We start from the raw sequence: 27,003 nt of genomic DNA on the forward strand, positions 1-27,003 counted from the left end.
CATATAATGAGGCTAATCGAGGCTTCATTGATCAATGCTGCAATGCGCAATGCTCGATCTCTATAGGGGACTAGTCCCAATCAACGCAATGCAATGCTATAAAATACGCACTAAGTAAGCAACTAGATAACCATCTGGGCCACCCGGGCCACTTGATAAAACCGTCTCCGTCACCTCTGCACTCCTCGGAAGACCCTACTAGAACGCCCAGCCATCACTCCACTTCATCTTTTGTTTAGCTCTGGATCGCTGTCCTGGTTTAGCGTCGCCTCACCATCGCGCGCACCCGAACCCTCTCTTCCCGACTCAATTTCTCCACCACATCCGCCGCCTCACCCCCGTGTAGCACCTCATCCCATTCGTCCTCATCCATTCCCATCACAAGGGTCATTTGCACGCACCGTGCGAACGCCTCTCGGTGCCGATACCGCCCCGGTGCCCCCGCCCCATATCCTACATCCACCGCCGCTGCAATGACCCCGGCCACATCGCGCTCCAGCCGTGCCGCTCCCAGCGCATTCACCCGACCCTGGTAAGCCCACAGCCGCTTCTCCAACAGCCGCGCGAAGTACCCGAGCGTTACAACCAGTAGCCGGTCGAAAGCCTGCGCCGTCAGCACGCGCGCCAACGGGACCAGCAGCTCCGCCCAGCCGGCCGCAAACCGTGGGCGCACGACCTCCTTTGCAGCGTCGAAGTCGTCGTCCACGCCCTCGCCGGGCTGGTACTCGATGTCGCGGAAGGCGTCCGCCAGCACGGGCCGTAGCCGGTGCTTGACCACATTGTTGAAGACGACTTGGATGCCGTCCGATAGCAACTCCGCGACCTTTGCCTCGAACGAGGTACCGAGCGCGTACAGGGTGGACGCGACGTGGCGCGCGGCAGCCGGCGCGGGGAACAACGCGAGCAGGTGGTCAGTAGGCACTGCATTTTCGTCGTCGCCGTCGGGTGCGGGGGTTTGCTTGGCGCCGGTGTTGTTCTGGACGATGCGGCGGATGTAGTCAATGGCGACGTCGAGGTTGTTGATTTGCACGAGGAAGGCGAGCGTCGTTTGCTCGGGAGGGTTGCCGCCCTGAACCGCAGCGCGGGGGTAGCACTCGTCGCGCATCTTGCGCTGTGTCATGCCGATGAAGTCGGAGCCGAGCACGCGGGAGAGCGTTGGAACGACGTTGGTCACGACGGGCTCTTGAGAGGTCGCCAGCGATTGCTGGAGGACTTTGTTAACGATGTACATGATGTCGTCGACGGCGGAGGTGATGTGAGGAGGATCGGATTTTAGCGGCCGTTGTAAATTCAGGTTTAGACCGGAGGGAGACTCGTCAAGCTGGAAGGCTTTCTCGACGGATCGGCGGAAGAAAAAGGTAGTCATGGCGTTGAAGGGAGACATGAGCCGGTCATTTACTTTCCGTGCTAAAGAGGATTCTTGCAAGAAAGAGGGAAGTGCGAATCGTTGCTCGTTCTCCTTGACATTGTCAGTTTCGTTTTCTTCAGGAGGCTGGTTGGGAGTTAGTAATGGACCTGAAATTTAGATGAATTGTGGGGAGGAGCATTCACATTGCATGTGTCTGCCAGGAAGCGGCAATATAGGGACCATCTGCCTAGCATAATGGCCATTTCGTTCAGGATGCCGTCAATCTCCTTCATATCGACGCCCTCATCCTCAGTCGGTGCGGTCGCCCCCGGAGTCGGGGAGTTCGAATGCCCTGGCCCCGTACGTTGTGCCGGAAGGAAGCTTTGCAACAAGAACGTAAAGGCATACGATTTGATGTCCATGAGTTTGCGATCTACATGTCGCTCGTCACTCCATGTGTCCAGAATGATACCACCCTGCACATCAGCTTCGACTTGCAATCGTTCAATGACACGGCTCATCTTGCGGGGACCGTAATGCCTTTCGACAAGCCCGCCATGGCCGTCGATGATCTGCGCAATATGTTCAAACAGTTTCGTCAACGCATTGGCATAGAAGAACCCATCCTTGGCCTGTGCCCCGGTACCCGCGTTGAGGTTACTGCGGGCTCGCGCCGCCACACCCTGGCAAACATAACGACCGTAGACATCAAGACCAACTTCAGAACGGCCAATGAGAGGGAATAATTTGAAGAATCGAGTGATTTTGGCGCCGTCGTTCTCCTTTACAGCCTTGTCAAATTCCCGCAAGAACAACCCGCACAGTGACTCCGCTGCGTTGTCAAGGGTCACACTTGGTGGATCTGGTACTTCGGCCGTAGGGACCATTTCAGCTGCAAAAGCTCCATTGACCACCGAAGGCGGCACCTGCGAGGCACGGTGCAGATAGCCGGCGGCGGTTTCCCAGTCCTGAGACGCACCCATTGACCCCGCAACGCCTAACGCACATGCCTTGAGCTCGGCAACTTGTTCGACCACTTCCAGTGTAGCTTTGACTCGCGCTTGCTCCAGATCCAGGCGGCGCACGGCGCTGGAGATGCGATCGGCGGTCTCAGCGGCCCCGGAGAGCATCCCATGGCTGAGCGATCGCGTGGTGCTTGTCTGGGTGCCGATGTGGGCGCGCAGGAGATCCAGACGACCCAATTCTCTCGAGAGATCCTTCTGCGACGTTACCAGCGCATCGAGACGGGCAGTGACGGAGGCCTCTTGGCTGTGCAGGCGAGACAGGGCGGCTTTGATCTCGGCGACGGAGCTAGCGTTGAAGATGTCAGATTGCGGGGATGCATCGCCAATTGCGGGGCTCGATGGGTCTGCAGAGGGCGATGGCGACGATACGTGACCGTTGGTCGGGCCCGTCTGCGTGGCCATTCTGGAGCCGGAGGGGGACCTGCGCTACCAGGAGTTTCGTGGTTTCGATGTTGATGCCAAATACGCCAGTTGTAGGGGGCCCCACGCGGGCGGTGAGCGCCGGTGCTTTTTTTCGGGCTTCGACTGGGGCTGAAGACGGCCTCGATCGGGTTGATAACGGGCATTTTTTTGAAACAGGGGAAAGGATCAAGGGCAATATTACGAGCGAAGTTTATCTCCATTTGTTGGGAGCTTCTGGTCTGTGTTGAAATTGCCCGATGCGGTGCTGATTCAACGCAACGTCATTTCCTCATTTGCCCCCACGATCACCTCTACTTCCATATCAAACCCGCTATCGCCCACCAGCCACGGCCTCTCGTCTTCGCTGCTGCTCAATAGCGCTCAACTTCAACCGTCGCCATCGGACGCCGTCGCAGATCCCGGCATCAGCATTCTAGCCGTCGCTCTCGTGCCATGGGCAATGAAGAGTCGACCGTAGTGGGTGATTCCACGCCGCCATCCGTGCTCGAGGCACGGAACATTGAGGCGGTGGCCAAGTACATCAAGCAGAAAAATGTACAGCGCATTGTGGTGATGGTATGTCATGCTTCCTATTGTATTGTCTCAACCTATGCATGGCGGAGAAAGCTAACTGATGCACAGGTGGGTGCGGGCATCAGTACCTCCGCCGGCATCCCAGATTTTCGATCCCCTGATACAGGACTCTACGCGAACCTGGCTTTTTTGGACTTAGAAGAACCCGAAGATGTATTTGACATTAGCTTCTTCAGAGAGAACCCGAAACCGTTCTACGCATTGGCGCATGAGCTCTACCCGGGTCGCTATCGCCCGACGATTGCCCACTCGTTCATTAAACTGCTCTACGACAAGGGGATGTTGCTGAAGCACTTTACGCAGAACATTGATTGTCTCGAGCGCCAGGCCGGTCTTCCGGGGGACATGATTGTTGAGGCCCATGGCAGCTTCGCAACCCAGCGCTGCATCGAATGCAAGACACCCTATCCCGATGACGAGATGCACCAGGTGGTTGAGAAAGGCGAGGTGCCACACTGTGTGGTTCCACAGTGCAATGGCCTGGTCAAACCTGACATAGTGTTTTTCGGCGAGGCTCTTCCCGAGAGTTTCTTCCAGAACCGTTCCCTGCCGGCAGAGGCGGATCTGTGTATTGTTATGGGGACTAGTCTGTCTGTGCAACCGTTTGCCAGTCTCCCCTCCCTCTGCCGCGAGGGAACGCCACGCGTGTTGATCAATATGCAACGGGTGGGTGGTCTTGGGTCAAGACCCGACGATGTGCTGGTCCTCGGCGACTGCGATGCTGGCGTGCGGACATTCGCGAAGGCCATGGGATGGGAAGCTGAGCTGGAGGCCCTCTGGGAGGAGACCAACCCCGACCCCAAGGCCCGCGAGGCCGAGACCGCCCCACTGCCGACCCGGGACGAGCGGCTCCAGGAGGAGGTGGATCGTCTGACGCAGGAAGTTGAGCGCACACTGGGACTGACGGATGCATATGAGCAACGGGTCCGAGAGCGGTTAGGAGAACCGAACAGCTCGTTATCTTCGAGTGGCTCCGAGGAAGCAGGGCAAGGGCTGGCGCATGTGTTTCCGCACTTGGCGCGCCAACCCCGGTAGATCGTGAACCCAACGACGCTCACCGCTTGCGTCGGCTGGTCTGGCCCAGTTGTTGACACCCACGAAGATCGATCGCACGATTCAAGACATCTAATGACAAAAAAAAAATTCATGTCTCATACCTCACATGACAGGTCGAACAGCTGTAGTTTCGTAAAAAAGCTCCCGGAAACACTCTCGGCGGGCCCTGGGTTTAATTCGGGGAAACCAAAATCAGAATTGACTTTGCTTGTTGTCACCGCAGCCAAATCAAGCAAGGCGATCGCGGCCCCACGTTCATATCGTCATTCCCTCCCCCTCTTCCCCTTCCTTCATCCCCGACGTTTCTTTCCCCCAATTTGCTACAATCACCACACAGCTATACATCCATCATGGTTGGAATCGGTCCTAAGCAGCCGCCGTCCCGCAAAGGTGAGCTTCTTGTGTCACTAGTCAGCTCCAGGACCATACTAATCCCTGTCGGTCCCCAGGGTCTATGCACGACCTGCCGCAGAACCTTCTGCAACAGATCAAGGATTTCGAAGACATCTTCACCGTTGACCGGGCGAAGCTGAAGCAGATCGTGAACCACTTCGTCAAGGAGCTTGAGAAGGGTACGTTTATTGTTACAAGGCGGTTCATCTTCAAAGGGATGGGACTAACGACAACAAACAATAGGCCTCACGGTCGAGGGCGGCAACATCGTAGGACTCACCACCCGACACTCCTTTTGGATTAGGGCACTGACAAGTCTTCGATAGCCGATGAACGTAACCTGGGTGATGGGCTTCCCTGATGGGAACGAGCAGGGTACCTTCCTGGCCCTGGATATGGGCGGCACCAACCTGCGTGTGTGCGAGATTACCCTGACCGAGGAGGAGGGTGCCTTTGATATCACCCAGTCCAAATACAGAATGCCAGAGGAGCTTAAGACTGGTACCGCCGAGGAGCTGTGGGAATATATTGCCGATTGCTTGCAGCAGTTCATCGAGTTCCACCACGAGAACGAGAACCTCTCCAAGCTCCCCCTGGGTTTCACCTTCTCCTACCCGGCCACCCAGGAATACATTGACCACGGCATTCTGCAGCGCTGGACTAAGGGATTTGATATTGATGGTGTTGAAGGCGAGGACGTGGTCCCGCCCCTGGAGGCCATTTTGAAGAAGCGGGTATGTTTTGCTTCGATTGGAGATATTTGGAGGCGTACCAGAAGAAGAAAAAAATCTTTGGCTAGATGTGTTGTTTGGTATACCTTACATTAACTGACTGGATTGCGTTATAGGGACTGCCCATCAAAGTCGCTGCCTTGATTAACGATACCACTGGAACTATGATTGCTTCCGCCTACACCGACCCGGACATGAAGATTGGCTGCATTTTCGGAACCGGCGTGAATGCTGCATATATGGAGAACGTCGGCTCTGTTCCCAAAATTGCGCACATGAATTTGCCTCCCGATATGCCCGTTGCCATCAACTGCGAGTACGGCGCCTTCGACAATGAGCGGGTGGTGCTCCCTCTCACTAAATATGACGAAATCATCGACCGTGACTCGCCTCGCCCCGGCCAGCAGGCCTTTGAGAAGATGACAGCCGGCCTCTACTTGGGTGAAATCTTTCGTTTGGCCCTTCTGGACCTCATTGAATCCCGTCCAGGCCTTATCTTCAATGGCCAGGACATCACGAAGCTGCGCAAGCCCTACCTCCTGGACGCATCCTTCCTGGCTGCTATTGAGGAGGATCCGTACGAGAACTTGTCCGAGACCGTTGATCTCTTTGAGCGCATGCTCGGTATTCGCCCAACTCAGCCTGAGCTAGAGATGATCCGTCGCCTGGCCGAGTTGATTGGCACCCGCGCTGCCCGTCTGTCTGCCTGCGGTGTCGCAGCTATCTGCACGAAGAAGCAGATCGAATCTTGTCACGTCGGTGCTGACGGCTCTGTCTTTACCAAGTACCCCCACTTCAAGGCCCGCGGTGCCCAGGCTCTCCGCGAGATCCTGGACTGGGCTCCCAACGAGAAAGACAAGGTCTCCATCATGGCCGCCGAGGACGGTTCCGGTGTTGGCGCTGCCCTGATTGCCGCGTTGACTCTCAAGCGAGTCAAGGCTGGAAACCTCGCTGGTATCCGCAACATGGAAGAGATGCGGACCCTGCTGTAAAGAAAGGTGGCATGGATTTCGGCTTCGTCACCGAAACTGAAAAGAAAGAAAAAAAAAAAATACAAAACGCCCAAGAGGAATGAAAAGAGGGCAAGAATAACGAAACATGGGGTTTAAGAGATCAATTGCAGCGTGACTGTTATGAAGTTTTTTGGGTTTAATTTTCGGCACGATCTCATTGGATTGACGTGAGACTATGGATCATGATACGAGATGCATATTGGCCTCTTTTGGCCGGTCAATAGAGTACAGGCTTGTGCTTTAGGGTAGTATATACCGATATGATCAATGAAATACTTGTTGCCTTTCTGCTTCAAAATCAAGTGAGGTATCCTTTCTGCTGATAATTTAGATGTAGATGTAGTTGTAAAAATCAAATTTAGTGTCTGGAAAAAAAGGTAGCGAATGAGTGGTCATTCACGCGGTAGATCCGACCCCGGATATCTATGGGATCGGCGAGATGCTCTCTGGATGTCGATAACACTTTGAGTGCATTTATTAAATATAAACCTTTATCTGCCACGTTCAACCATACCATGAGAAGGAAAATCCCAGAGAACCACACATGCTCCGTAATATCCTGTTTGTTCTCGGTAAATGTCCGAAAAAGAAGCGGTTTCAAGGTCACTAAACACGCAATCGGCGCATCGATGTCGTGATCCGCAAGCTCCTCCACCAAACCTTGTTGAGCCACATGGCCGGTTGAATTCAGGAGCCAGATATGCCGGAATGGACTCAAACTCCATGTCATGCTAGCAAAGGGCTGTTCTTCACTGTCATAGGACAGCGGTAATCTTCGTTCTTCTTGGTCGCGGGGGTCACCAACATGCTGGAGCATCTGGCCGAATCACGGTACATGTTTTGCACTGAAGACTTGACGGCAGCAACTCCACTCCACCTTTTCTTTTAACAAATACTCTAGCTTTGTCCCCCTGGTACCGCCTAGTGTGGGGTCCTCTGGCGATGTTGTGCTTTCCCCACGCGGCCTAGTAGGCAATGCTGCTCTATAAAGTCTCCGACTCCGCGCCCAGGGTGTCAGCCGATCCTTACTTCTGGTCTAAAACCTTGATAGAGCACCCAAAAAAGATTCTGGGAAGCCATATATTACCGGGAGATGGCACACTTGGAAAAGGAAGTCGAGTCAGGGACGTCGCCGGCTATCATGCCCGTGGAGTCTGGTCATGATGACAGTTATGATTTTTACAAGCAGAACCGAGGGATTGAGTACACGGCAGAAGAAGCGAAGAAGACTTTGCGAAAAATTGATATTCAGCTTATACCTTTACTTTTCGTGATATACATGATCCAGGTATGGGGTTAACCCGTCTTTGGTCCGTGGCAGTCGCTAACACGATGAACATAGTACCTGGATAAAAACAGTATCAACTTCGCTTCTGTATACGGCCTCAAGGAGGGCACCCATCTTAAGGGCCAGGAATATTCGTGGCTCAGTATGATCAGAGACCTTCTCTCCGTTCATATATATTGTTGTGCTGACTGAGATCAGGTTCCATCTTCTACTTTGGCTACCTCGTTGCCCAATGGCCTGCAGGGCTGGCCCTGCAAAAACTCCCGGTCGGAAAATTCCTAGGCGTCACAACTCTCAGTATGTATGAGAAAGCTATTGAAAAAGAGGTGTTATTGATTATCAACAGTATGGGGTGGCCTCCTGATGACTACTCCGGCATGCCATAATTTCGCAGGCATCGCCGTCAACCGCTTCCTCCTCGGTTTAGTGGAGGCGGTCGTGAATCCTGGGTTCGTTCTTATGATGAGCATGTGGTATACATCCAAAGAACAGCCCCTTCGCCTGGAAGCGTACTACTGCACCAATGGCATTGCCACGATGTTCGGCGGGTAAGTTCTTGAGATTTCCCTTGTGTTGTGGATTCAGACTGAGAAAAGCAGGCTCATCGGATATGCTGTCGGACATATCACCACAGGCCTTCCTAAATGGATGTATGTGTTCCTCATTTTCGGCGCTTTCTCAATTGTCACCGGTATCTTCGCCCTTTGGTTTCTCCCTGATCTCCCATCTACGGCGAAATTTCTCACCCAGCGCGAGAGAGCCATCGCTGTGGAGCGAGTGGCTGTGAATCGACAAGGCGTCAAGAACCACAAGTTCAAGTGGTACCAAGCGTGGCAGGCTGCCAGGGACCCCAAGACTTGGCTGTTGTTTATTATGGCTGTTGGTGCCCAGGTACCGAATTCAGCCTTGACCAGTGTATGCACAGCCTTTTCCAAACCCAGGAAACTTAATACTTAATAGTGGTTTAGTTTACTTCCATCATTGTCGGCTCCTTCGGCTTCGACACATTGGGAACTCAATACCTGCAGATCCCCGGTGGTGCTGTGCAGTTTCTTACTCTCATTTTGGGAGGGTTTATTGCGACAAAATATGCCGATAAATTCCACTCCCGCACCGTCTGCATGATTGTCGCTAACTTGACATGCATCATTGGGGCTGGACTGCTGGTCGGTCTTCCAAGCTCAAATAAGTGGGGTCGACTAGTTGCTCTCTGGCTTTGCTATTTCCAGGGCCTTGGATTTAGTATGGGACTGACAATTGTCAGCTCCAATGTTGCTGGATACACCAAGAAACAGATCACGGGAGCTGTACTGTTCACAGGCTACTGCGTTGGAAATATTATTGGGCCACAGACTTTCAAGGACAGTGAGGCCCCCGGCTACCACAGTGCATACGTCGCGTAAGTGCAAGCATGCTTCTCTTAACCGTGGTATATGGCTGACTCAGAGCTCAGTATGCTTGTGGGCTATGCTATCAAGTTTGTTGCAATAGTGCTTTTGTATGCCTACATGTTTTGTGAAAATAAGCGAAGGGACCGCGAGGCACTTGCTACCTTGGAGTCCGAGGATGATGGCGTTGAGAACGGAATGCTGGTAAGTCTAAAACTTCGTTGCTTGGCCGTGTATTTGAAGCATAAACTGAAATCTTTCAGGACCAAACGGAAATCGACAACAAAGCGTTCAGATACGTGCTGTAATACAATTGAATTGTTCCTACAAATTCACGGTGACAATGAGGAAAATATGGTACATAATGAGCTTGAGGCAACTCCATGGAGTATTATTAACATCTAAAGATAGTATATTATGCGAAACCATCGCTTTCAACTCCCAAGTGGTTATTCAGTAGATGATTGAAAAACTTTGCGAGTATGGTGGTTTACCTCCCCTGAACTCTCCCACGATTAGGATGAAGCTCGGATTATGTCCTCTGAGATTTTCTCTGCTAGCATATCTATTCATATAGTTAGGATTGGTAGCCATACCGAGAACATATTTCGGATTAACTCACAAACTGATGACTGAGGGTGCCCTGGTGGTAGAAAGGGAAATGCGCTGGCATCCACAACACGCAGTCTCTGTACTCCGTAAACCCGGGCCTGGGAATCAACCACGGCCATATCGTCGTCGGAAGTTCCCATCTTGCATGTACAGGCAGCATGCCACAGAGTCATTACATTATTCTTGATGAACTCGAGAATCTCAGAATCGGTTTGAACATCCGGGCCCGGGAGGTACTCCTTTCCGATTATGACGGGCGCCATAGCTTCACTCTGGAATGCCTGTCGCATTCGCTTGAACATAGCAATGGCCACTTCCTGGTCTGCGGGATCGCCCAGCCAATTTGGGTTAATCACAGGTAGGTCCGAAATATCAGCCGACTGTAGCGTGACGTTGCCTCTGGACAACGGCGCAATCAAAACACCAAGCATGGAAGCATATTGATAGCCATCCTTCGGCTGATCTGACAAGAGATTGGACACATTACCGATATATCCAGCCCCAGAAATATACTTTGTACATGTTAATTGTGTTTTGACCTCAATCTTATGATTGTTGCATTTTTCATACCTCTGCTTCAGGCCAATCAGAGGGAAACCGAGATAACGCTCGAAGAGTTGTCCGCGTGAAATTCGACCTCAAGGCATGGGGGATCTTTTCCCAGGCCAGGTAATCCGCGACCGGGTTTGTTATAGGTCCGCTCTTGTCCAATATTCCACTGACAACTTGAGCCGCAGCGTAAAGAAGATTGTTGGCGAATTCAGTGAGCGTGGATACTCGCACCCGATATGCAGGAGCAAAGAATGGGTGATCCCACATATTTTGACCCACGCCAGGTCTGTCCGCAATCACATCAATATTATGAGCTTTCAATTGATCAGAAGGTCCCACACCGGACACCATCAGCATCTGCGGTGATTGAAAAACACCCGCAGAGATGATGACTTCCTTGTTTGCTGAAAGAGTAACGGTATTTCCTAATAGTCCATTAACTTGAACCCCAGTCGCTCTTTTCTGCTCGTCAAAAACAATTTTCTTCGCGAGTGTTCCGGAGTAGGTTGTCAAGGTGGATGGGGTGATTGAAGTAAGGAATGAGGCCTGAGAACTACTGCGGAGCTCATCAGATGGGTTGATGGTAGAAGAACAGTACTGGCATCCCATAAGGGAGCCTGAATTAAAGTCTTCAACTTCATCTATCCCGATTGCCTGCATACCTAGGTTCATCCAAGATGAAAAAGGCTGAGCATAATTTGCATAGGAGACATGTAAGGGACCGCCACTGGAGTTGAATGCATCCGAATTGTATTCTGCCGTGGCATTGGAGGCTCTCTTCTGTGAATTCGGTGGTGTAAACTGCACACTTTTCTTGTACAGAGGAAGGACTTCATCGAAGGTGTAACTCGTGTCATTGACTGCATCCGCCCATTGTTGCATTGCCCCGCGAGTCGGCCTAAGTAAAGTGTTCAATAAAAGCGAATTTGAATCATGAGCATTGTTGTCTACCTTTGATAGATCATGAAGTTGAGAGCAGAACTATGAACGTCAGTCCAGCTCCATGATGAATTGATATAAAGATGTACGATAGGTAACCACTTACGACCCTCCAAGGCACTTTCCTCGCGCATAGTGTATCGCTCGTCCATTGGCCCCAGGCTGACCGCTTGTGACGAATCCCCAATCGATTGCTGATTTCGTAGTCGGGTCAGACCCTACTGGTAAAACATCTGCCGCAGGAACCTCTGCCAACGATTCTAGCTCATATAAGACACCTGCTTCAACCAATGCTACCTTATAAGAGTGCTGTGCTAATCGCGTCGCGACGACAGCTCCACCTGTACCACCACCTACCACCACATAGTCGAATGTCTCGTCGACAAGGGGGCTTGTTAGAACCGTACTCGCGTGAAGTGCTAGGCAGAAGAGCGCTGCAATAAGCAACATATTGAGAGGGAGAAAAAGAAGAGAAATCAGTAGGCTACGGCATCGTCGCCTAAAGAGGATGTTAACAATACTTAAGTCAAAGCCCCTGACGAACTATGTCTTGGGGGCCATGGGCTGGGGTTTGAAAATGTCCGACCCCACTGACTCCTTGGCCACGGGGTGACGACCTATGCAAGGTGACGAAGCTAGCCGAATTCCATCAATTGAGGACCTGCAGCTTCATTTAATTAATGCATGCCGATGACAAGGTGCATTAACTAGTTGTAAGCCGATTTTTTCTTTTTCTATTTGCCAAAACGACTCGAAAAATAAGCATCCACAGGTCCGTATTTTTGACCGCAGTTTGGCTCAGCTACTCTCAAGGTCAATGCGATGCCCTAAAATTGGCACAATTAAAAATTGAGTTTCACGTTTCAGAGGTTGTGAGCTTTCTCAAGCCCATTCCAATTTCGGGACACGCGTCTCGACTTCGGCAGGTTCGGATCTTGCAGGAAGGATGATGCTAGCACGGTGGTGAGATGCACTAAACAGGGTTTGTCCCTGATTATGATTCATATCGTTCCACTCAATAGCGGGGCCGGTTTGTTTTTAGATCGTTGGCCAAGACGATCGATACCGCATCGACGCTAACTTCTTTTCTCTTCGGCTAGAGAACAGTGCAATCGGGATTTGATTTGACCCCAGCCATCTAGTTTGCGTCATATACAGTAATTTAGAAGACCAAAAAAATCAGAAACACATTTACACCCTTTCTGACATGCAAAGTATTGGCCACACTGAAAGGGTTTTAACAAAGCTTAAGCAATTAATATTCCATGCGAGGCGAGACATATGGTAAAGTATGTAGTTGTAACAAACTATCAGCTTTACATCATCTGAAACTCAGTACCAGCGTAGGCGCGATGAGCTGTATGACCGAATTGAAGCCCCCGAGGGCTCTTAGCCAGTTGAATCAACATCATTGGTACGTTTGTCTTCGACTTCAAATCAAAATTTGCTCCTAGAATTCCACTACCAATACTTTAAGGTTCGTCTGAATTGGCTTATGAACTAACGAGAATGTTATTGAATCATAACGACCTGAATTATTCGCCACGTGTTATGTACCTGCTGGGAGGCAGGTAGTCAATAAATCAACATCATTCTATATAGATCTTATTCGCCGGCATCTTATCAATCAGAAATTCCTTCAATATTGCAGTTACACAGATCAAACTTCAATCATACTTGTCAGGGAAATCTTTCAAAAGTAGGCACCCCATGTGCAGCACTCGGCTGGACATTTATTCCGATACAAATCCGATACAGAGTCGAAATAAACGAAACAAGTCCGATACATATCGTAGGCAAGCGGCTGTTTAAGGCTGCCATCATTTTCGGCTCTGGGTCAACATGTCCCACGATTTCTAGCAGTTTCATTAAAAAATCAAAGAATAGTGACCCAGATCCTCTGCCAATTCCGGATACTCCGCATTTCACTTATTAGGCTTTGGGTACCAATCGAAACCACACATGATCACGTGAAGTATGAATAGGCAGGGAGACTTGGGTTTGTCTGGAATACGGCACTTGAAGGACTACTGTTTTCAATGAAACTATATCGCTCGCAGAATATGTGTATATTATATTATTGTGGACAGGATCCCTTGATACCTCCCCTGTTCTTCGCACTCGAGGCACGAAGTACATAGATGTAGGCGAAATGACCGTGCTTTAATACCGTCACGCCAAAGTCCTGTATTGTTTCCGGGTCAGTTTTATCGGAGACAGTCACACGGCCTTACCAACTTTTACTCTTTACAACTATCAATAACCAGATATTCCATGTCATGATCCTGGAATGTCAGCCCTTGGTCGTCGGCGTAACCGCTCATTGGCTTCCTGTGAGCCATGTCGGAAGTCCAAAGTTCGATGCGATCACCAAAAGCCGATCTGCGCATCCTGTCAACGGCGTGGCTTCGGATCTGAATGCTGGTACCATCCTGCGCCACTCACCAAAACACGCAGTAGTCACCGGACAGCCCTCCCAAGCCCATTCAGACCAAATCAGATTACCCATGATGCACATATTACCACTGAAGATATTCGGCAAAACGCTTTGAACAGTCCATTGGGTGGGCCTCTGCGATTCCATTCATGGCCTTTCATGGTGACTGAGCCTAACGCGTCAGGAGTCCAGGCTTTGGTCCACTCTGCCAGTGATCAAAAAGTCTGCAGTAACCATTTGACAGACATGATGGAAATAGTCTCCCAGTTGAAGTTCCTGCCAATGATCGAGAAGTTGCTTCAGGACTTCTATTCGTTTAATCAGCTTAATCTTGTGCCGAAAGAGGTCCTATTACAATTGTTAGCTTCGGTTCGGAAGCAAGTTGAAGGCTGCGTTGGTAACACAGGTGGAACGACCGAATTGATAGAAATTCAAGGCCTTACTGACTTGGCAAAAAATGTGGTGCGTTCTTCCTCAGTGGAAACCACCATCTCCCAGTCCCTTGATGTTCGGGGCTTTTGTGCATTATTTTCAGGACTCAACCTGCGAGTTGAAACGCTTGGTCTTATTTACACCATGACAGCACGGGCAGCATTTTATTGTGGAAATGATACTATAGACAATCAATTTATACGAGATATGGGTGAGTATAGCAACAAGGCGCTACGGCTCGCACGGGATCTTGCACCGCGAACAACCGACCTAATGGTTTGGTTGGCACATGAAAATTTACAACTTGCAACTTGTTTTGAAGGGGATGCAAGTGAGTTTCAAAATGATCAAGAATATGCGTATTGTAGTGCTAATATTGTTTAGGTCTAGGCGTTTGGCGAAGATTAGGGGATCTCGCTACAGATCTGTTAGCGCTGGGGCTAAACAGAGAGGCTACATATTCTGTGGACCTAGCCCCTTTCTTTCTTTCAGAATGCCGGAGAAGATTCTTCGTAACCGACTATTATCTTGATAAACTATTTGCAATGATTTTCAATCGGCCTCCACGGATCACCGCACGGTATGCAGACTGTAAGCTACCACTTGATCTATCGGATGATGATATTTTTGCCTCGACTCCAGAGAAACTGGAACAGGCAAAGTCAAACCTGAGCGAGGATGGGTGGAATATGGATGAAAACTATAGAACTGCCACATGGGCTCGAATGCGCTATGTTCTAAGTCAGTTTCGGGAAGAGATTGTGGAATATCAATATCAGTCGGCTCAAATCACTGATCCAGCCCAGTTGAGGTATGTGAAATAGTACTGGTGATAATAGGGCAGACTATCTCATAATCTTAGGGATATATCTAAAAGGTGCTATGAAACCTGGAATAATTTGCCTCGCCATCTGAAGTACAACCAAAACTGCTGGGAGTCGAGTCTACCACCCACTACTTGCTATATGCATGCAAAGGTGTATATTTCGTATCTTCACATCCACTTTCAGATCTACCGATTGCTTAGGGAGGGAGACGGCTTTCCGTCACCAGAATTACTAGAGATCTCAGGAAATATGCTTGAAACACTGATTGAGCTGGAAAAAGTGCGGAACAGAGGAGCTTTGACACCTCGTGATCATCCCGGAATAGTAAGACTCAAATATTACGCCAAAATCATGATAATTCAAACTGATACTCTCCAGATTCTTTCTTATGGGCTCCCCTGTGCGTCTGTCATCTTAATGGCACTAGAAAAGGTGACCCAGGATAATACGATGAGTCTTCCGCCTGTCGTCAAAAGCTCCGTTTTGATTCGGAACCTCTCGATCCTGGTATCACAACTAGAGAACGTGTCTGGTCCCCGCGAGGTGAATCAATTATTTTGCCTTCAAGCATCAAAGGCAATATCACGGAAGCTTGATAATATCTTGGATTCATTAACCGGCTCTAATTCATTGATGTCGCCCGACACTTCGACAGACCAATCAACGACTGATATTCCCAGATTTCATTCAACGGACTCGAACAATGTCTCCTTGCATACCATGCACACTGACTCTTCGCTTCTTGATGATTTTGACACTATCGATATGTTTTCGTGGGCTGTTGATAGTGATCTGGGAGCATCAAGCAGCGAATGGAATTTGTTCTAGATATATTGAGTTGCCATTGTCTTGTGCTGAAAATCAAACTTGTAAGTCTTGGCAGCTAGAAGCCACTGAAAAGGAGGAATATATGTGAAATATTCGCGTCATATATTGTTTCAAGCTTAACATTTTGATGGTGAATTATTTGGAGCAATATTTTCCAGAAGGATTACTACTAGTCGTATGCCTGCGTGCCTGGCTAACAGCTCCACAGCCCATTTAGCCTCGCTCCCCGGTAACTAAGTTCATCAACATTACACATACCACCACCCTCGTTTCTCCTGATTGAAATTCAAGAAACCCATCATTCCGAATTAAATCTCTATATTGTGGAACTATTGGGTTTCAAGGGCATGTCGAGCCAACCTATCAGCAGCGTATGTTTCGTTTATTCAAATTCATCATTACGGCTACTTCAATGGCCCTGAAGCACTCTCAGGTCCTAAAAAGATTGATAGACTCCGCGAGATCGAGTCCGCGGATCTGGTGGCTGCGATGGGACACTTGAAGAACCACACTTTCCGCCCAGTGACGGACGACCTGTTTATTTTCCAGGGGTTTACAGAGTTTCATCGCAGCGGGGCATTCGCAGAGCAGTTCAAAAGGCGTGATCTGCGAATGCTAATTGGCGAAGTCCTCAATGAAGAGACACTTTACGCGACGTACAACAGCCCGGCGTCGAATCTAGATTCCCTGCGGTTGCAGGTGTCAAACTACTATGCCCCTGAGATAACTGAGCGAGTCTTGTAATCGTACGAATTGCCTCTTAGCGCGGATCCTGATGGGTGGAAGACGCGTTATGGAAATATAATTGCAGACGGGCAAGTCAGAGCTCCGTCTCGCTGTTTGATCCATTGGCTCCACAGTCAAGGCGTCCCTCACGCCGATATTTGGCGTTACCGGATCGCGTATCGGCTGTCCTTTATCACGGACAAGGTAGCACCGTGGTCCTTTGGGGTATCGCATGCTATGGACACGCCTTTCTGGAAGTGAGTGGTGATTGGATGTTCAACCTTGGCTAATTAGTGAGATGCGCCATTTGCTGACGGACGGTAGCTAGTTTTTCGATTCTAAATGGCCCGACAGAAGCTGAGAGGACATTGATGGAGAATTGGATTCAGGTGCTCAAGGCATTTGTTCAGGATAATCGAAGATATGACTTTGATACATGGGCAATCGGCGAAATGAAAGTGGCCACACCGGAAGGCACAATTGAAATCCAGAGGGATGAGCGATGGCCCAGCCTAGTTCAACTGGGAGAGGTCTTTGCGAACGACCTGTAGGTGCATTCATGCAGCCCACAAAACGAAGATCGACAGGTCGGTCAATTCTCGGCGTGTTAGAACTCTGAAACCTGTGTCGATTTTCATCTCTGCAGAGCCGATGTGACGATGCCCCCACGCTCAGCCTAATTGGGGTAAGTTAGAGTTATCGCTATCGGGGAACGCGGAGAAGGTTGTTTATACCCGTCCTCCGCAAAGAAAAAAGAGAAGAATAGGACAAGATGTACATTTCTGTCACGGAGAAATTAGGCGAATCATATCCATCGTCATCTCTGCAAGGTAGCAACGAGTCCCAATTCAACCCAAACACATCCCTTGACGTCTGCATCTCCACTTCTGCACCAACTGTAGCAACTTCCCCCGTCGATCCATTCCACCCATAATATTGGGCATCGTAGGAGTCGCTGCACGATGCAAGTCACAACGCCATCCGGGTAGAAAACTCCGGACCCTGGAAAACAATTAATCGGCTGTTGATCATCCCACGCGCCCTGAATCAATACCTTCCAGCCCTCCTGCAACCCCCCGCTCTTCCTTCTTTCCATCCTCATCCCCGGAACAGCTCTGCAGCGCCAGCTCCGGTTCTCACCCTCTACCGCGTGAAGTGTGTACCAACAAGCACTATTCCCACACCACGCGCCCCCAATTCCTGCTTTCTTCCCCTCAACCAGAAACAATGCAGCTCTTATCAACTCTCATCCTAAGCAGCCTCGCTGCTGCCTCGCCCTCACAGAGTCAAAAGCCCTCCCCGCCCTCCAAACCCTCTACTCTCTGGGCAACGCATTACAATGGCAATGTTTACACGCTCTCCCTAAGCGGCGACTCGCTCTCCCTCGCCTCGGCGCAAAAGACGTGCGGCGATATGCCGAGCTGGCTGACCTTCGATGCGGCCTCACGCACCGTGTATTGTTCGGATGAGAGTGGGACAGCCGCGGGCGGGGGATCGCTGACGGCCTACCGAGCATCGCGAAATGGGACATTGCACCAGTTCGCGAAGACAGAGACAGTCGGCGGCGGAGTCAATAGTGTGTTGTATGAGGCAGAGAAGGGCAAGTTTCTTGGGATTGCGCATTAGTAAGTCTGCTGCTTCTTGTCTACTTCCTGTCTTGTTTTCGGGTGCTTGAGATGGCGTCTACGGGGAAAGCTTGGAGACCTCATTTGGAGGAGAACTGGATCTGGAAAGTCTCTAGGTTTTATTGCGCAACGCTGTCGGGAATATAAACTAACAATGGAACTCCAGCGAGGGGTCGGCGGTGTCAACCTTCTCCCTCCCTCTGAGCGACAACCAGGAGGCCCTGCAAGAATTCCACTTTAATATGACACACCAGGGCACCACGGCGCAGCAGGACTCTCCGCACCCGCACGGGGTCTTCATCGACCCCACAGGCTCGTTTCTCGTCAGCCCCGACCTTGGCGCTGATCTGGTGCGCGTGTACTCAATCGACGAGGTCTCAGGAAAGCTACGCGAGTGTCCCAGTTTGGAGGTGCCCCTGGGAACTGGCCCACGGCATAGCGTGTTTTGGACCGACGGGTCGGACCATGACGCCCGCATGGGCGGAAGTCAGAGCAGCCTCGGGACCGCGGGCGATAAGACGATGATGTACCTCGCGAACGAGATTGGCGGCTCGGTCATGGTGTTTGATGTGGCATATTCACAGGATGGGTGTCTGTCCTTCAACAAGAAACAGACACTGGTGCCATATACGAACGGTACAATGCCGGAGGGAGCCACGCCCGCTGAAATCCGGATGGTCAACAACGCGATCTATGTCTCAATCCGCACCGACCAGGGCTTTGCACCAAGTGACTCCATGGTCACCCTGAGCCGCGCACCAAGCAACGGGGCCATCAAGCTGCGAGATCGTACCTCGGCGTATGGAAAGGTGCCTCGGACGTTTGTGATCAACCAGGCGGGTGATCTAGTGGCCATTGGGAACCAGGCGTCGGCCATGGTGGTCATTGTGCGACGGGATCCCGCAACGGGAAAACTGATCGAAAAGGTTGCTGAGCTACAGGTCGGAGAGCCGGGGAAGGTAGGCTCCGCAGAGGGACTGAGCAGTGTCATCTGGGCTGAGTAAATGGAAAAAAAAAAAAGAAACATCAATCGAGAATGTGGACGTGAATATGAATGAAGAACGTTGAGTGCAACAGAACTGAGCCGCATTGGCCTGCCAGGCCAAGTCCTGCCTCTCCAGAACCATCTGTCCACCCATCCTGTTCTATAGGAATTGCATGACGTGAAAAGGAAACAAGAATCACTGGAACACAAGATCACATCATTTGGGGCATATAAATCAATAACAAACGTATAACTCATGACCAAGATGAAAGGAAACCATACACATGAATTAACATGGAAAACCCCAAAATGCCACCGGAGAAAACCAAGAAATTGAGAATTCAAAGAGATAAGGAGCGGAATAGCACCACGGCTAGAAAAGACCAGCTTTTCCTTAGGTTTTCTTTGTCTTTTCGGAAACCAGCACCGAACATGTAGACCTTTCGATAGAACAAAGTCCATTCGAGGCCAAGGAAGATGCACTGGGCCTTACCCGCAGCGCTGCATGATGATAATTCTTGAATAAATGCAGTGTCCAAAAAAAAGAAAGACGAATGGCAATGTACCATATATATCAAAGCGTCAAATCATTACATCCGTAAACCCGCACAAGCTTTGCCGTCACGCTCATGTGGGAATCACTTCACATCTAGCTGAAAAGCTTTCCATTTGCCCCCCATTGTCCGGCAGCGCGGGCACCCCCGAGCACCACTCGGGTAGCTCGTCGGGCCAGGGGGCGAGAAGTTGTTTAGAGATCCGTTGCCTGGCGTTCGGAAGGCGGCAGGTGGACTTGAAATGAACATGGGCACACATTCACGGCAGACTCCACAGATACACTCTGTACAAGCATAGCATTCGTTCAAGGCCCATGGACGTTTGCAGTGGGCACAATATATCTGAATCTCTTTGTTGCGGTAGGAAGCCGGGGTTGGATTGGAAAAGCGATGGTGCTGGCGTTGTTGCCCCACTGGTGGGATCAAATTCAAGACGGGACTTGAATCCGAGTTGGTAGAACGCGCAATTCCCGAGGCTGATGAAGGAAAGTTTTTCCCGGAAGTGGTAGACATCGAATCCAGAGATGATTCAATTGACGGGAACGGCTCGAGGTCGCTATCCCGATTGCGCCCTTCAAATGGAGGAGGCGTGAGAGATTTGTGCAAGGGAGAAGCGGCGTATGAATAAGGCGGAAACTGGCGATGCGACGAGAGCGGCGGAAGTCCTTGTGCTGACTGGAAAGCTGGTGGTAGCGAAGACCGAGTTTTGGATCCAGATGGTGCCGAGGTCAAGTTAGCGAGCAGTGGGGCAATGGTTGGGGACCGACCAGCCTGCCATGATATCTTGCGTGTCAGTTGGCGCTCATCTCAGAAGGAAAAAGACGATGTGGAGAGGCCATCGCTTACCTCAGAATATCGCTCGTCATCAGCTTCCGTCGCTGAAGTGGCTGCTTCAATCAAATCCTCCCATCGCTTGCCTTGCGCCCACGCAGCCGTCTGCGGCTCTGCCGACAGGGCCTTGCGATCGCCCAGACTGGGGCGGCGGCCGAATTCCTTCGACTTTGGCCGTTCGTGTTTAGGCTTTCGGGCTGACTGCGAGATTGAAGATTTGCGGGGACGGGAGGGTTTGTCTCGTCGCTGGATGGGGGGAAGTGTGGAGGAGCGACCGGGCGGGGAATGGTTCAGAATCGACGGAAGAAGCTCCCGCGGTCGTGGAGACGAAAATGGAGGGAGCGATTCTTGTTTGAAGTGGTCGCGCAACGACGGCAATTCGATGGAGGAGCGCATGCGACCTTGATGAATATCGGTGTCGGAATGAGTATCCTAAAAGTGAGAAAGCATTAGAGCGCCCGATGATCCATACATTCAAGCAGTTGAGTGAAACATGCGAAGAGGAAAAAGAAATGAGAGGGGAGAAACAGGGAGACCAGGAATACAAGAGAAGTGTAACGGAGCAAGTAAGCAAAGAAACGACCAACTAGTAGAAGCATACCATGTCCGTGTCCCAGTCGGATGCCAGTCGATGGTGGTGCAATTGTGCCAGTGCGACGGCCGCGGTGGCCGCGGCCGGGTGGGGTTCATCGAGAGCTCGAGGGGTGGCCGGGGAGCTGGCATCGGCGACATAGATGTCCCTATCCGCCAAATCTGTAGGTATCCGTCAGTAGATCCTTCGGGGAAGCGGACAGGCAAGGATAGCCGCAGGGAAAGAAGCAAGACCACTGACCGTGACGGGGTCGGGGCCGAACGGGATCAGGAGGGGACAAATGCGCCCGCTGCTCGGGCGGGGTGTTGACCATCAGAAGGAAGCTCTCTTCGGTAGCCGGGAGCTTCGGGATGTAGTGGTTCGGATGCGCACGTCGGATATGCTCTTGCATAGAGCGATAGCGCTTTTCCTATCGGCCAGCATGGTTAGCCGCAGTGAACTCGAGATCGTTGCGGAGAGATCGGATCTCGCAGGGAAATTTCCTGGTGCTGTCGCATTTTGTTCAAGTTGCTGATGGTCTTGAAGGTGGGGCTTTTTCGGCGCCCGGGAAAGTAGGAAGAGGGGAGGGGGGGGGGAATGGCAGGGCGGTAACGAGCACACGAAGGGAGGCGAACTTACTCCCAGACATCGCTTGCGACAATTGGAGCCGTCATTATTCTTCAAGGGACACACGACTTCATTGTTGGCGTCCGTGACCGAAAAGGAGCTGGTCAGTGAGCTTCTCGGAGGCATGGTGCATAAGGCCCTCGTTCTCGCTCTTGGCTCTCTTGTTCTCTCTGTGTGCACACCGGGGGAGGAGGAAGAGGTGGCGTGGGGTGGGAAGAGACCAGAATGGAATATCAAGATAGAAGGCGAGAGAGAACAGGACGACGAGGGTTTCCAGTTCGGATGAGCTTCACAAGATTCGAGCGGATCAAGAGGATCAGAGGTTGCGAAAGGAAGAAAGGAAGAGCGGCTCATACAACGTAGTGCCGTCCCAGTAATCGAGTAATCGGCCTGCTTATTTGCAGAATTCACGTACCTTCAGTACACGGGGTACACTCCAAGTACCGGCCGTCATTGGACTCTGCGGGGAGGTACCTACAAGGGACTCGAGGCCGAGGGCGCTGTATTTACCGTAATTACCATACCCCGCGACGGCATGCCTGGATTTGAAGGGTTCCAAATTTTCCAAATTTCCCCCTCTTCCAGCTTGTTCGAACAAGCGTGGACTCCTGAACAGCTGGCACTGAGAGGATCCATCGAAGTCAGCGATGTTAGCGATCACCGGGGCGTTACAGGGATCCGGCCCGGGGTCAATTTCGAGTGCTCGGTTGCGACTACTGTAGGTCCTTGCTGGCCCGCATGATGTGCACGTACAGCATCCAGGCCTCATGTGAACTGACTGTCCAAGACTCACGAACTCTCGAGACTCCCTGGCCTTGCTACAACCTGGATTTCCGAGGAGCTACGAGACGAGGGAACTTATCGACTCCAGTATCCACCGGGATCGGGGACGGAGCTGCCAGTGTGTCGCGTACGGTCATTTTACGCCCGGAAAGCCCGGTGGAACGCCGAGGATCAGCTGTCTGGGTCGAGATTTTCACACAGTCTTTTTTCCGCTGCCATCTATTCCTGGATCAAAGCGAACACAGTGGCATCCAGAGTGAATCTGGCTCACCATCAACGTGCGGCGTTGGGGGGGGCGAGGGGGCAGGTGGTCACGATAGGCGCTATCAGCGGCCCCTCCGAAGCTCTCCCCAGCTCCCAGCTTTCCAGCTCTCAAGCTCTTCCAGAAGCTCCCGAAGGAGAGGAGCTCCGGGTGGCAAACTCCTTAGCGCCACGTTACGCCCGTATTACCACCGGAGACAACGGAGGCGGGATCAGGCCGCGTACCGTTGCCTTCCTGGTCGACCGACCTGAAGAAAATCTCCCCATACAAAAGGAGTTGTCAAAGAGATCTGCGACCGAGCATACAAAGAGAATCAAGAGCGCCCGCCGACTCTCAATACCTGTAGGGAATGGCGAAGAAGTCCCAGCTCTTTCCCCCCGCGGGGGCACCGTTCGCCGTTCGCAGACTGAGGCTTAGACGGTCTGGTTTACGTGCGTCTAAACTCTCGAGGGCTGGAAAGCCCGTCCAACTATACACGCCTCCAATCAACCCAATCATCTCCAGCTAAACATGCACTTCCTGTGTCAAGATACCAGACCAGCTTCTGTGCCCCCCCCCCCAGCGTTCCAATTGCCCAGCTCCCGAGCTGCTCTCCCCTTCGGTCTGTCCCCCTCCCAGCGTTGACTTTGCGCAATGAAACAGCGTATCCCGTATTACCCCGAGACCGGTACGTCTTGTATAACCGACTCCACTGGCACGGCGCACATGCCGATGAAGAGCATCCCAAAGCAGCCTGATTGGCCGGAATCCGGCGCTGCGGAGTCCAGAGTTCGCTATTACCAGCACGCCCATTGGTCTGTGGTCATTGCGGCAAGGGCGCCATCCCGGATGTGGATGGCCGTGCAGGAGGGCAAAAGAGGAGCAGCTGCGAAAACTCTGAGAGCCATTGCAAGAAGCCCACTCCGGGCTGGACTGAACCCCAAACGGTGTGATACCGCAGTCTCGTGGACGGAGTAAGCATCAAAAAAGGATTGACTCCATACCTAGTCTGTAGACCATCACTCCTGTCTCGACGGTACATGCGGTACACGCGATACAACCCCCTCCCGACAGTGTGGAGGAGCGACAAGGGGGCGTGCCCCGAAACGGCGGAGCGGAGATCGAGTCTGGTGGAGCTGGCAAGCACTAGAAACGAATGATACACTCTTTGGCGTGTGCTTCCCTTCGGGGGACGTAATCGTCAAGATGGTTGTGCTGCGGGACAGTTCCTCCGATCGTGATCAGCAATAGGTGGTCCTACTCTACTTGCCATTAGCCCCTTTCTAAAAGAGATCCCCCGAACCGGTGTTTGACATGGCGGTTCTGTCCTTAAGGGTGAATTGAAAGGATATGGTAATGAAAGACAAATAGGAGTCGAAATACGTTGTATACATTACACATGCAAGCTGCAGGGTGATCACCTGTGGTTGCGGGGCCGATCTGAGCTGAAAACACTCGCAGATACCCATGCTTTATAGGTCCAAAGTGCCTATCAGTACAAATGAATAGTCAATATAAGGTTCCATTCTGCTATTGGGACCCTGCAGGATTTCTTGACATGGGAGAAACCCAGAAGCTTTCATTGAATTTCCTTTTCTCTACCCTTTCAAATGTATGAAGTTTTGATTGTCCAACATCGCTAAGAGGGATGGCGGGGTCGCGCTACTACTTACTTCGACCATATTTACTCATATTGAACATGGTCGGAAACTATTCAGACCCCTAGCTTCATCTTTTCACCCCCATTTAAAGAGAATAGTGGATCAATTTTGCTGGAATTTGTTGAAGCTCAATACTTTACGAGGATTTCTCCACCGCTTGAGAACCCATTGACATGCAGATGGTCTCAGCTTATGCCAAAGTTCCTGATCACTACCCTGTTCACCTATAGATCTACAAACAATATACCATTATGTATACGGGTCAGATACTGTAGTATAGTATATAAGATATTAAAGCTAAAAATGCTACAAGGTCAGACATCACCAGAGCATTTTCTGATTGAACACCCACACATGCTTACTGGGATAGTCTTTTCACAACCCACGCATATGTCGACCCATATATAAGTGTAACATGCAAATCTATGTACCAGAAAAAAGAAAGAATCCACAATATCTAATTCTGAACTCACGTACCAGGCCGCCCACATTCGTCATCACACAGATTTCCTGCGTACGGCACCTACAAGACCCACCTACCAGATCCCTTTCCTGCAGAAACGACATACCAACCGTGCCTCAGCAACGCAGGGTCCAGCTACTCAGTCCAGGCAACCTTGTTCTCGCCACTCCCGAGGGGGAAGTAAGAGGGAGACCGGGAACGCAGCCCCAATACAATCCCTACTGACCAGACATCGGTACTCTCAATCAGCCTCCGGTCAAGACCGTCGGGATCTATCACAATTCCGACCGCTTTGCATGCGGCGAAGCCCTCGATCGGACACCCCGGGCAATACTTGCCGAATACGAATCACGCATCCAGTCCACACAAAGGCGTACCAAGAGCTTTGTTCGCGAGCCCTTTTCACGCGGCAACAAGCTCCTCAATTGGCGGCGTGATCAGGCCGCTTGGTGTACCAGCTTGGGCGGCCGGCTGGTCTTCGCCCGCGAAGAAGAGTAGCGCTGCCTCAGCCGCAGCTTTCGAGTCATCGTCGTCGTCTTGCCCCGGTACGATGGAGCGCTGGATTTGCTCCACGTACGAGGCGACCAGCGGCTCGGGCCAGTTCATGCGGCGTCCAAAGGCTTGTGTGAGCTCGACATTGTCAGTGGCGTTGAACTCGAAGTGGCCCTGATATGTCAGCACGCGGCCGGGGCTGTACAGTCCTTGGATCGGGCACTGAGCGCTGCTGCCGATCTTCATCCATGGAGCTGGGAGGGAGACGGAGGACTTGCCAGAGGCGGTAGCAGCGGCGGTGGCCTCGGGCGTAGGTACTACTTGGTCGCCGTGGATTAACTGTATGCGAAATGGACCTTTAGATGATACGCGAGCGAGAGGCGCAAAGTGTGCACTGAAGGAGGGTGTCAAGGTGATGGGCTGGATTCCCATCTCAAAGCCTGCCGCGGCAGGTTCAACGTGGAACGTAGACCTAGCGGTTGATTCTTCCGTGGCGCTTGAGAGCAAGGCTTGCGCGATCAGCTGGTGGCCGAAGCAGGAACCGAACAACTTGACTCGAGGGTAATTGCCGTGGACGATCTGAACAAACGATTGAAGATCTGCGATCCAAGGGTGTTGATCATATGCGGAGACCGCCGATCCAGTAATGAGAATCGCGTCGACTGGGCTGAATAGACTACTAGCATGGGACTCGTCCTGAGAATGAGGTTTAATCCGCAGACAATCCAGTGGCGGCAGTGAGCCGCCCACTGCATCGAATGCCGTGACATGCACAGTCAGTGGGCCATTATGCAGGGTAATATCTGGATCCTGATTGATGCGCGCAGCCGCTGCTTGGAGAAGGACGCGAAACTGAGAGCTATAAAGACCGTGCTTGGCGTATACTGACGGGCAAGGAACGTCTGTGTCTAGCACGGCGACATGGATCCGGTGGTGGGCCATGTGTTAAGGGTCCACAGGTCTGATTTGCGTTCTAAGGCGATAAAATGATCTGATGGTGAGAGGGAAAAATGAACGAAAATGGCGAAAATGAATCTTAATGATGAGAATGAGAGTCGTGCAAAGTATCTCTGCTCGGACTAAAAACAGCAGGGCATGCTTCGTAGTCATTGATAGGGCGTGGAAACGGATTCGTATGCCCGATAAGGGTTTTCAGTGAGTAATCGGGTGGAGAGGGCCACCTCCCAAAGAGGAAGCCCAATCCTGGTTGGCACCGACACTGTGCCAGCGACTGGTGACTGCGCGGGATTCTGTTAGTCATGTAGCCCGCTCTCTAGGGTTGGTGGGGTGCCCAACAGGCTTTGAGAAGGAATTTTGGCGGAAGATGGCCGATGGGACTTGTGCCTTTTTAAACGGATGTGGAGATTTGCAATGTAACGACAAGATCTCCAAGTCGAATTCCTATTGGGCAGAACAAGCAAATAAATAAGCATACTCATGCCAAGATGGAATTAATAGGCAAAGGTAATATATTCCCCGGGTTTTGACTGATCAAGAGCTCAATCTACAATGAGCTTAATTCAGATGTCATCGAATGAAAGAGATTGTAAGATTGACTATTGTTCTTTAAAACTCATAT

General features: G+C 51.3%; 12 protein-coding genes across 12 annotated transcripts; 8 read left to right on the forward strand and 4 right to left on the reverse strand.

Moving 5' to 3' along the window:
- Positions 1 to 259: 259 nt before the first annotated feature.
- On the reverse strand, positions 260 to 2,775 carry N7462_011596 (Golgi transport complex subunit COG4; the record flags this gene model as incomplete). The annotated part of the gene is made up of 2 exons (XM_057083310.1): positions 260 to 1,492; positions 1,552 to 2,775. The coding sequence occupies 2 exons, from the start codon at positions 2,773 to 2,775 to the stop codon at positions 260 to 262; spliced, it is 2,457 nt and encodes an 818-aa protein (XP_056927723.1).
- Positions 2,776 to 3,228: 453 nt separating this feature from the next.
- On the forward strand, positions 3,229 to 4,404 carry N7462_011597 (SIR2 family NAD-dependent protein deacylase; the record flags this gene model as incomplete). Its single annotated transcript, XM_057083311.1, has 1 exon — positions 3,229 to 4,404. One exon carries the CDS (start codon positions 3,229 to 3,231, stop codon positions 4,402 to 4,404), a length of 1,176 nt encoding a protein of 391 aa, XP_056927724.1.
- Positions 4,405 to 4,775: 371 nt separating this feature from the next.
- N7462_011598 (putative hexokinase Kxk) lies at positions 4,776 to 6,541 on the forward strand (the record flags this gene model as incomplete). Its single annotated transcript, XM_057083312.1, has 5 exons — positions 4,776 to 4,815; positions 4,875 to 4,997; positions 5,062 to 5,087; positions 5,145 to 5,552; positions 5,666 to 6,541. 5 exons carry the CDS (start codon positions 4,776 to 4,778, stop codon positions 6,539 to 6,541), a joined length of 1,473 nt encoding a protein of 490 aa, XP_056927725.1.
- Positions 6,542 to 7,655: 1,114 nt separating this feature from the next.
- N7462_011599 (putative MFS transporter) lies at positions 7,656 to 9,546 on the forward strand (the record flags this gene model as incomplete). Its single annotated transcript, XM_057083313.1, has 8 exons — positions 7,656 to 7,850; positions 7,905 to 7,992; positions 8,049 to 8,147; positions 8,197 to 8,398; positions 8,450 to 8,765; positions 8,819 to 9,249; positions 9,304 to 9,442; positions 9,502 to 9,546. The coding sequence occupies 8 exons, from the start codon at positions 7,656 to 7,658 to the stop codon at positions 9,544 to 9,546; spliced, it is 1,515 nt and encodes a 504-aa protein (XP_056927726.1).
- Positions 9,547 to 9,753: 207 nt separating this feature from the next.
- N7462_011600 (GMC family oxidoreductase) lies at positions 9,754 to 11,791 on the reverse strand (the record flags this gene model as incomplete). The annotated part of the gene is made up of 5 exons (XM_057083314.1): positions 9,754 to 9,803; positions 9,861 to 10,362; positions 10,421 to 11,300; positions 11,354 to 11,383; positions 11,448 to 11,791. The coding sequence occupies 5 exons, from the start codon at positions 11,789 to 11,791 to the stop codon at positions 9,754 to 9,756; spliced, it is 1,806 nt and encodes a 601-aa protein (XP_056927727.1).
- Positions 11,792 to 13,631: 1,840 nt separating this feature from the next.
- N7462_011601 (uncharacterized protein) lies at positions 13,632 to 15,865 on the forward strand (the record flags this gene model as incomplete). Its single annotated transcript, XM_057083315.1, has 4 exons — positions 13,632 to 14,541; positions 14,595 to 15,021; positions 15,088 to 15,361; positions 15,416 to 15,865. 4 exons carry the CDS (start codon positions 13,632 to 13,634, stop codon positions 15,863 to 15,865), a joined length of 2,061 nt encoding a protein of 686 aa, XP_056927728.1.
- Positions 15,866 to 16,237: 372 nt separating this feature from the next.
- N7462_011602 (alpha/beta-hydrolase) lies at positions 16,238 to 17,142 on the forward strand (the record flags this gene model as incomplete). Its single annotated transcript, XM_057083316.1, has 3 exons — positions 16,238 to 16,605; positions 16,630 to 16,848; positions 16,920 to 17,142. Coding segments are annotated over 3 exons (810 nt in total), but the record flags the coding sequence as incomplete, so codon positions are not given.
- Positions 17,143 to 17,818: 676 nt separating this feature from the next.
- On the forward strand, positions 17,819 to 19,220 carry N7462_011603 (Cytochrome cd1-nitrite reductase-like C-terminal heme d1; the record flags this gene model as incomplete). Its single annotated transcript, XM_057083317.1, has 2 exons — positions 17,819 to 18,216; positions 18,383 to 19,220. 2 exons carry the CDS (start codon positions 17,819 to 17,821, stop codon positions 19,218 to 19,220), a joined length of 1,236 nt encoding a protein of 411 aa, XP_056927730.1.
- A 619-nt stretch (positions 19,221 to 19,839) lies between these two features.
- rfeD (uncharacterized protein) lies at positions 19,840 to 21,910 on the reverse strand (the record flags this gene model as incomplete). The annotated part of the gene is made up of 5 exons (XM_057083318.1): positions 19,840 to 20,538; positions 20,602 to 21,018; positions 21,188 to 21,339; positions 21,419 to 21,587; positions 21,797 to 21,910. The coding sequence occupies 5 exons, from the start codon at positions 21,908 to 21,910 to the stop codon at positions 19,840 to 19,842; spliced, it is 1,551 nt and encodes a 516-aa protein (XP_056927731.1).
- On the forward strand, positions 21,909 to 23,246 carry N7462_011605 (uncharacterized protein; the record flags this gene model as incomplete). Its single annotated transcript, XM_057083319.1, has 3 exons — positions 21,909 to 22,053; positions 22,189 to 22,502; positions 22,572 to 23,246. 3 exons carry the CDS (start codon positions 21,909 to 21,911, stop codon positions 23,244 to 23,246), a joined length of 1,134 nt encoding a protein of 377 aa, XP_056927732.1.
- Positions 23,247 to 23,462: 216 nt separating this feature from the next.
- On the forward strand, positions 23,463 to 23,958 carry N7462_011606 (uncharacterized protein; the record flags this gene model as incomplete). The annotated part of the gene is made up of 2 exons (XM_057083320.1): positions 23,463 to 23,782; positions 23,883 to 23,958. The coding sequence occupies 2 exons, from the start codon at positions 23,463 to 23,465 to the stop codon at positions 23,956 to 23,958; spliced, it is 396 nt and encodes a 131-aa protein (XP_056927733.1).
- Positions 23,959 to 25,334: 1,376 nt separating this feature from the next.
- Positions 25,335 to 26,366, reverse strand: N7462_011607 (type 1 glutamine amidotransferase; the record flags this gene model as incomplete). The annotated part of the gene is made up of 1 exon (XM_057083321.1): positions 25,335 to 26,366. One exon carries the CDS (start codon positions 26,364 to 26,366, stop codon positions 25,335 to 25,337), a length of 1,032 nt encoding a protein of 343 aa, XP_056927734.1.
- Between the last annotated feature and the right edge of the window lie 637 nt (positions 26,367 to 27,003).

The sequence above is a fragment of the Penicillium macrosclerotiorum genome, assembly GCF_028827735.1.
Source record: "Penicillium macrosclerotiorum strain IBT 26536 chromosome Unknown utg000014l_segment0_segment0, whole genome shotgun sequence".
Classification (NCBI taxonomy): Eukaryota; Fungi; Ascomycota; class Eurotiomycetes; order Eurotiales; family Aspergillaceae; genus Penicillium; species Penicillium macrosclerotiorum.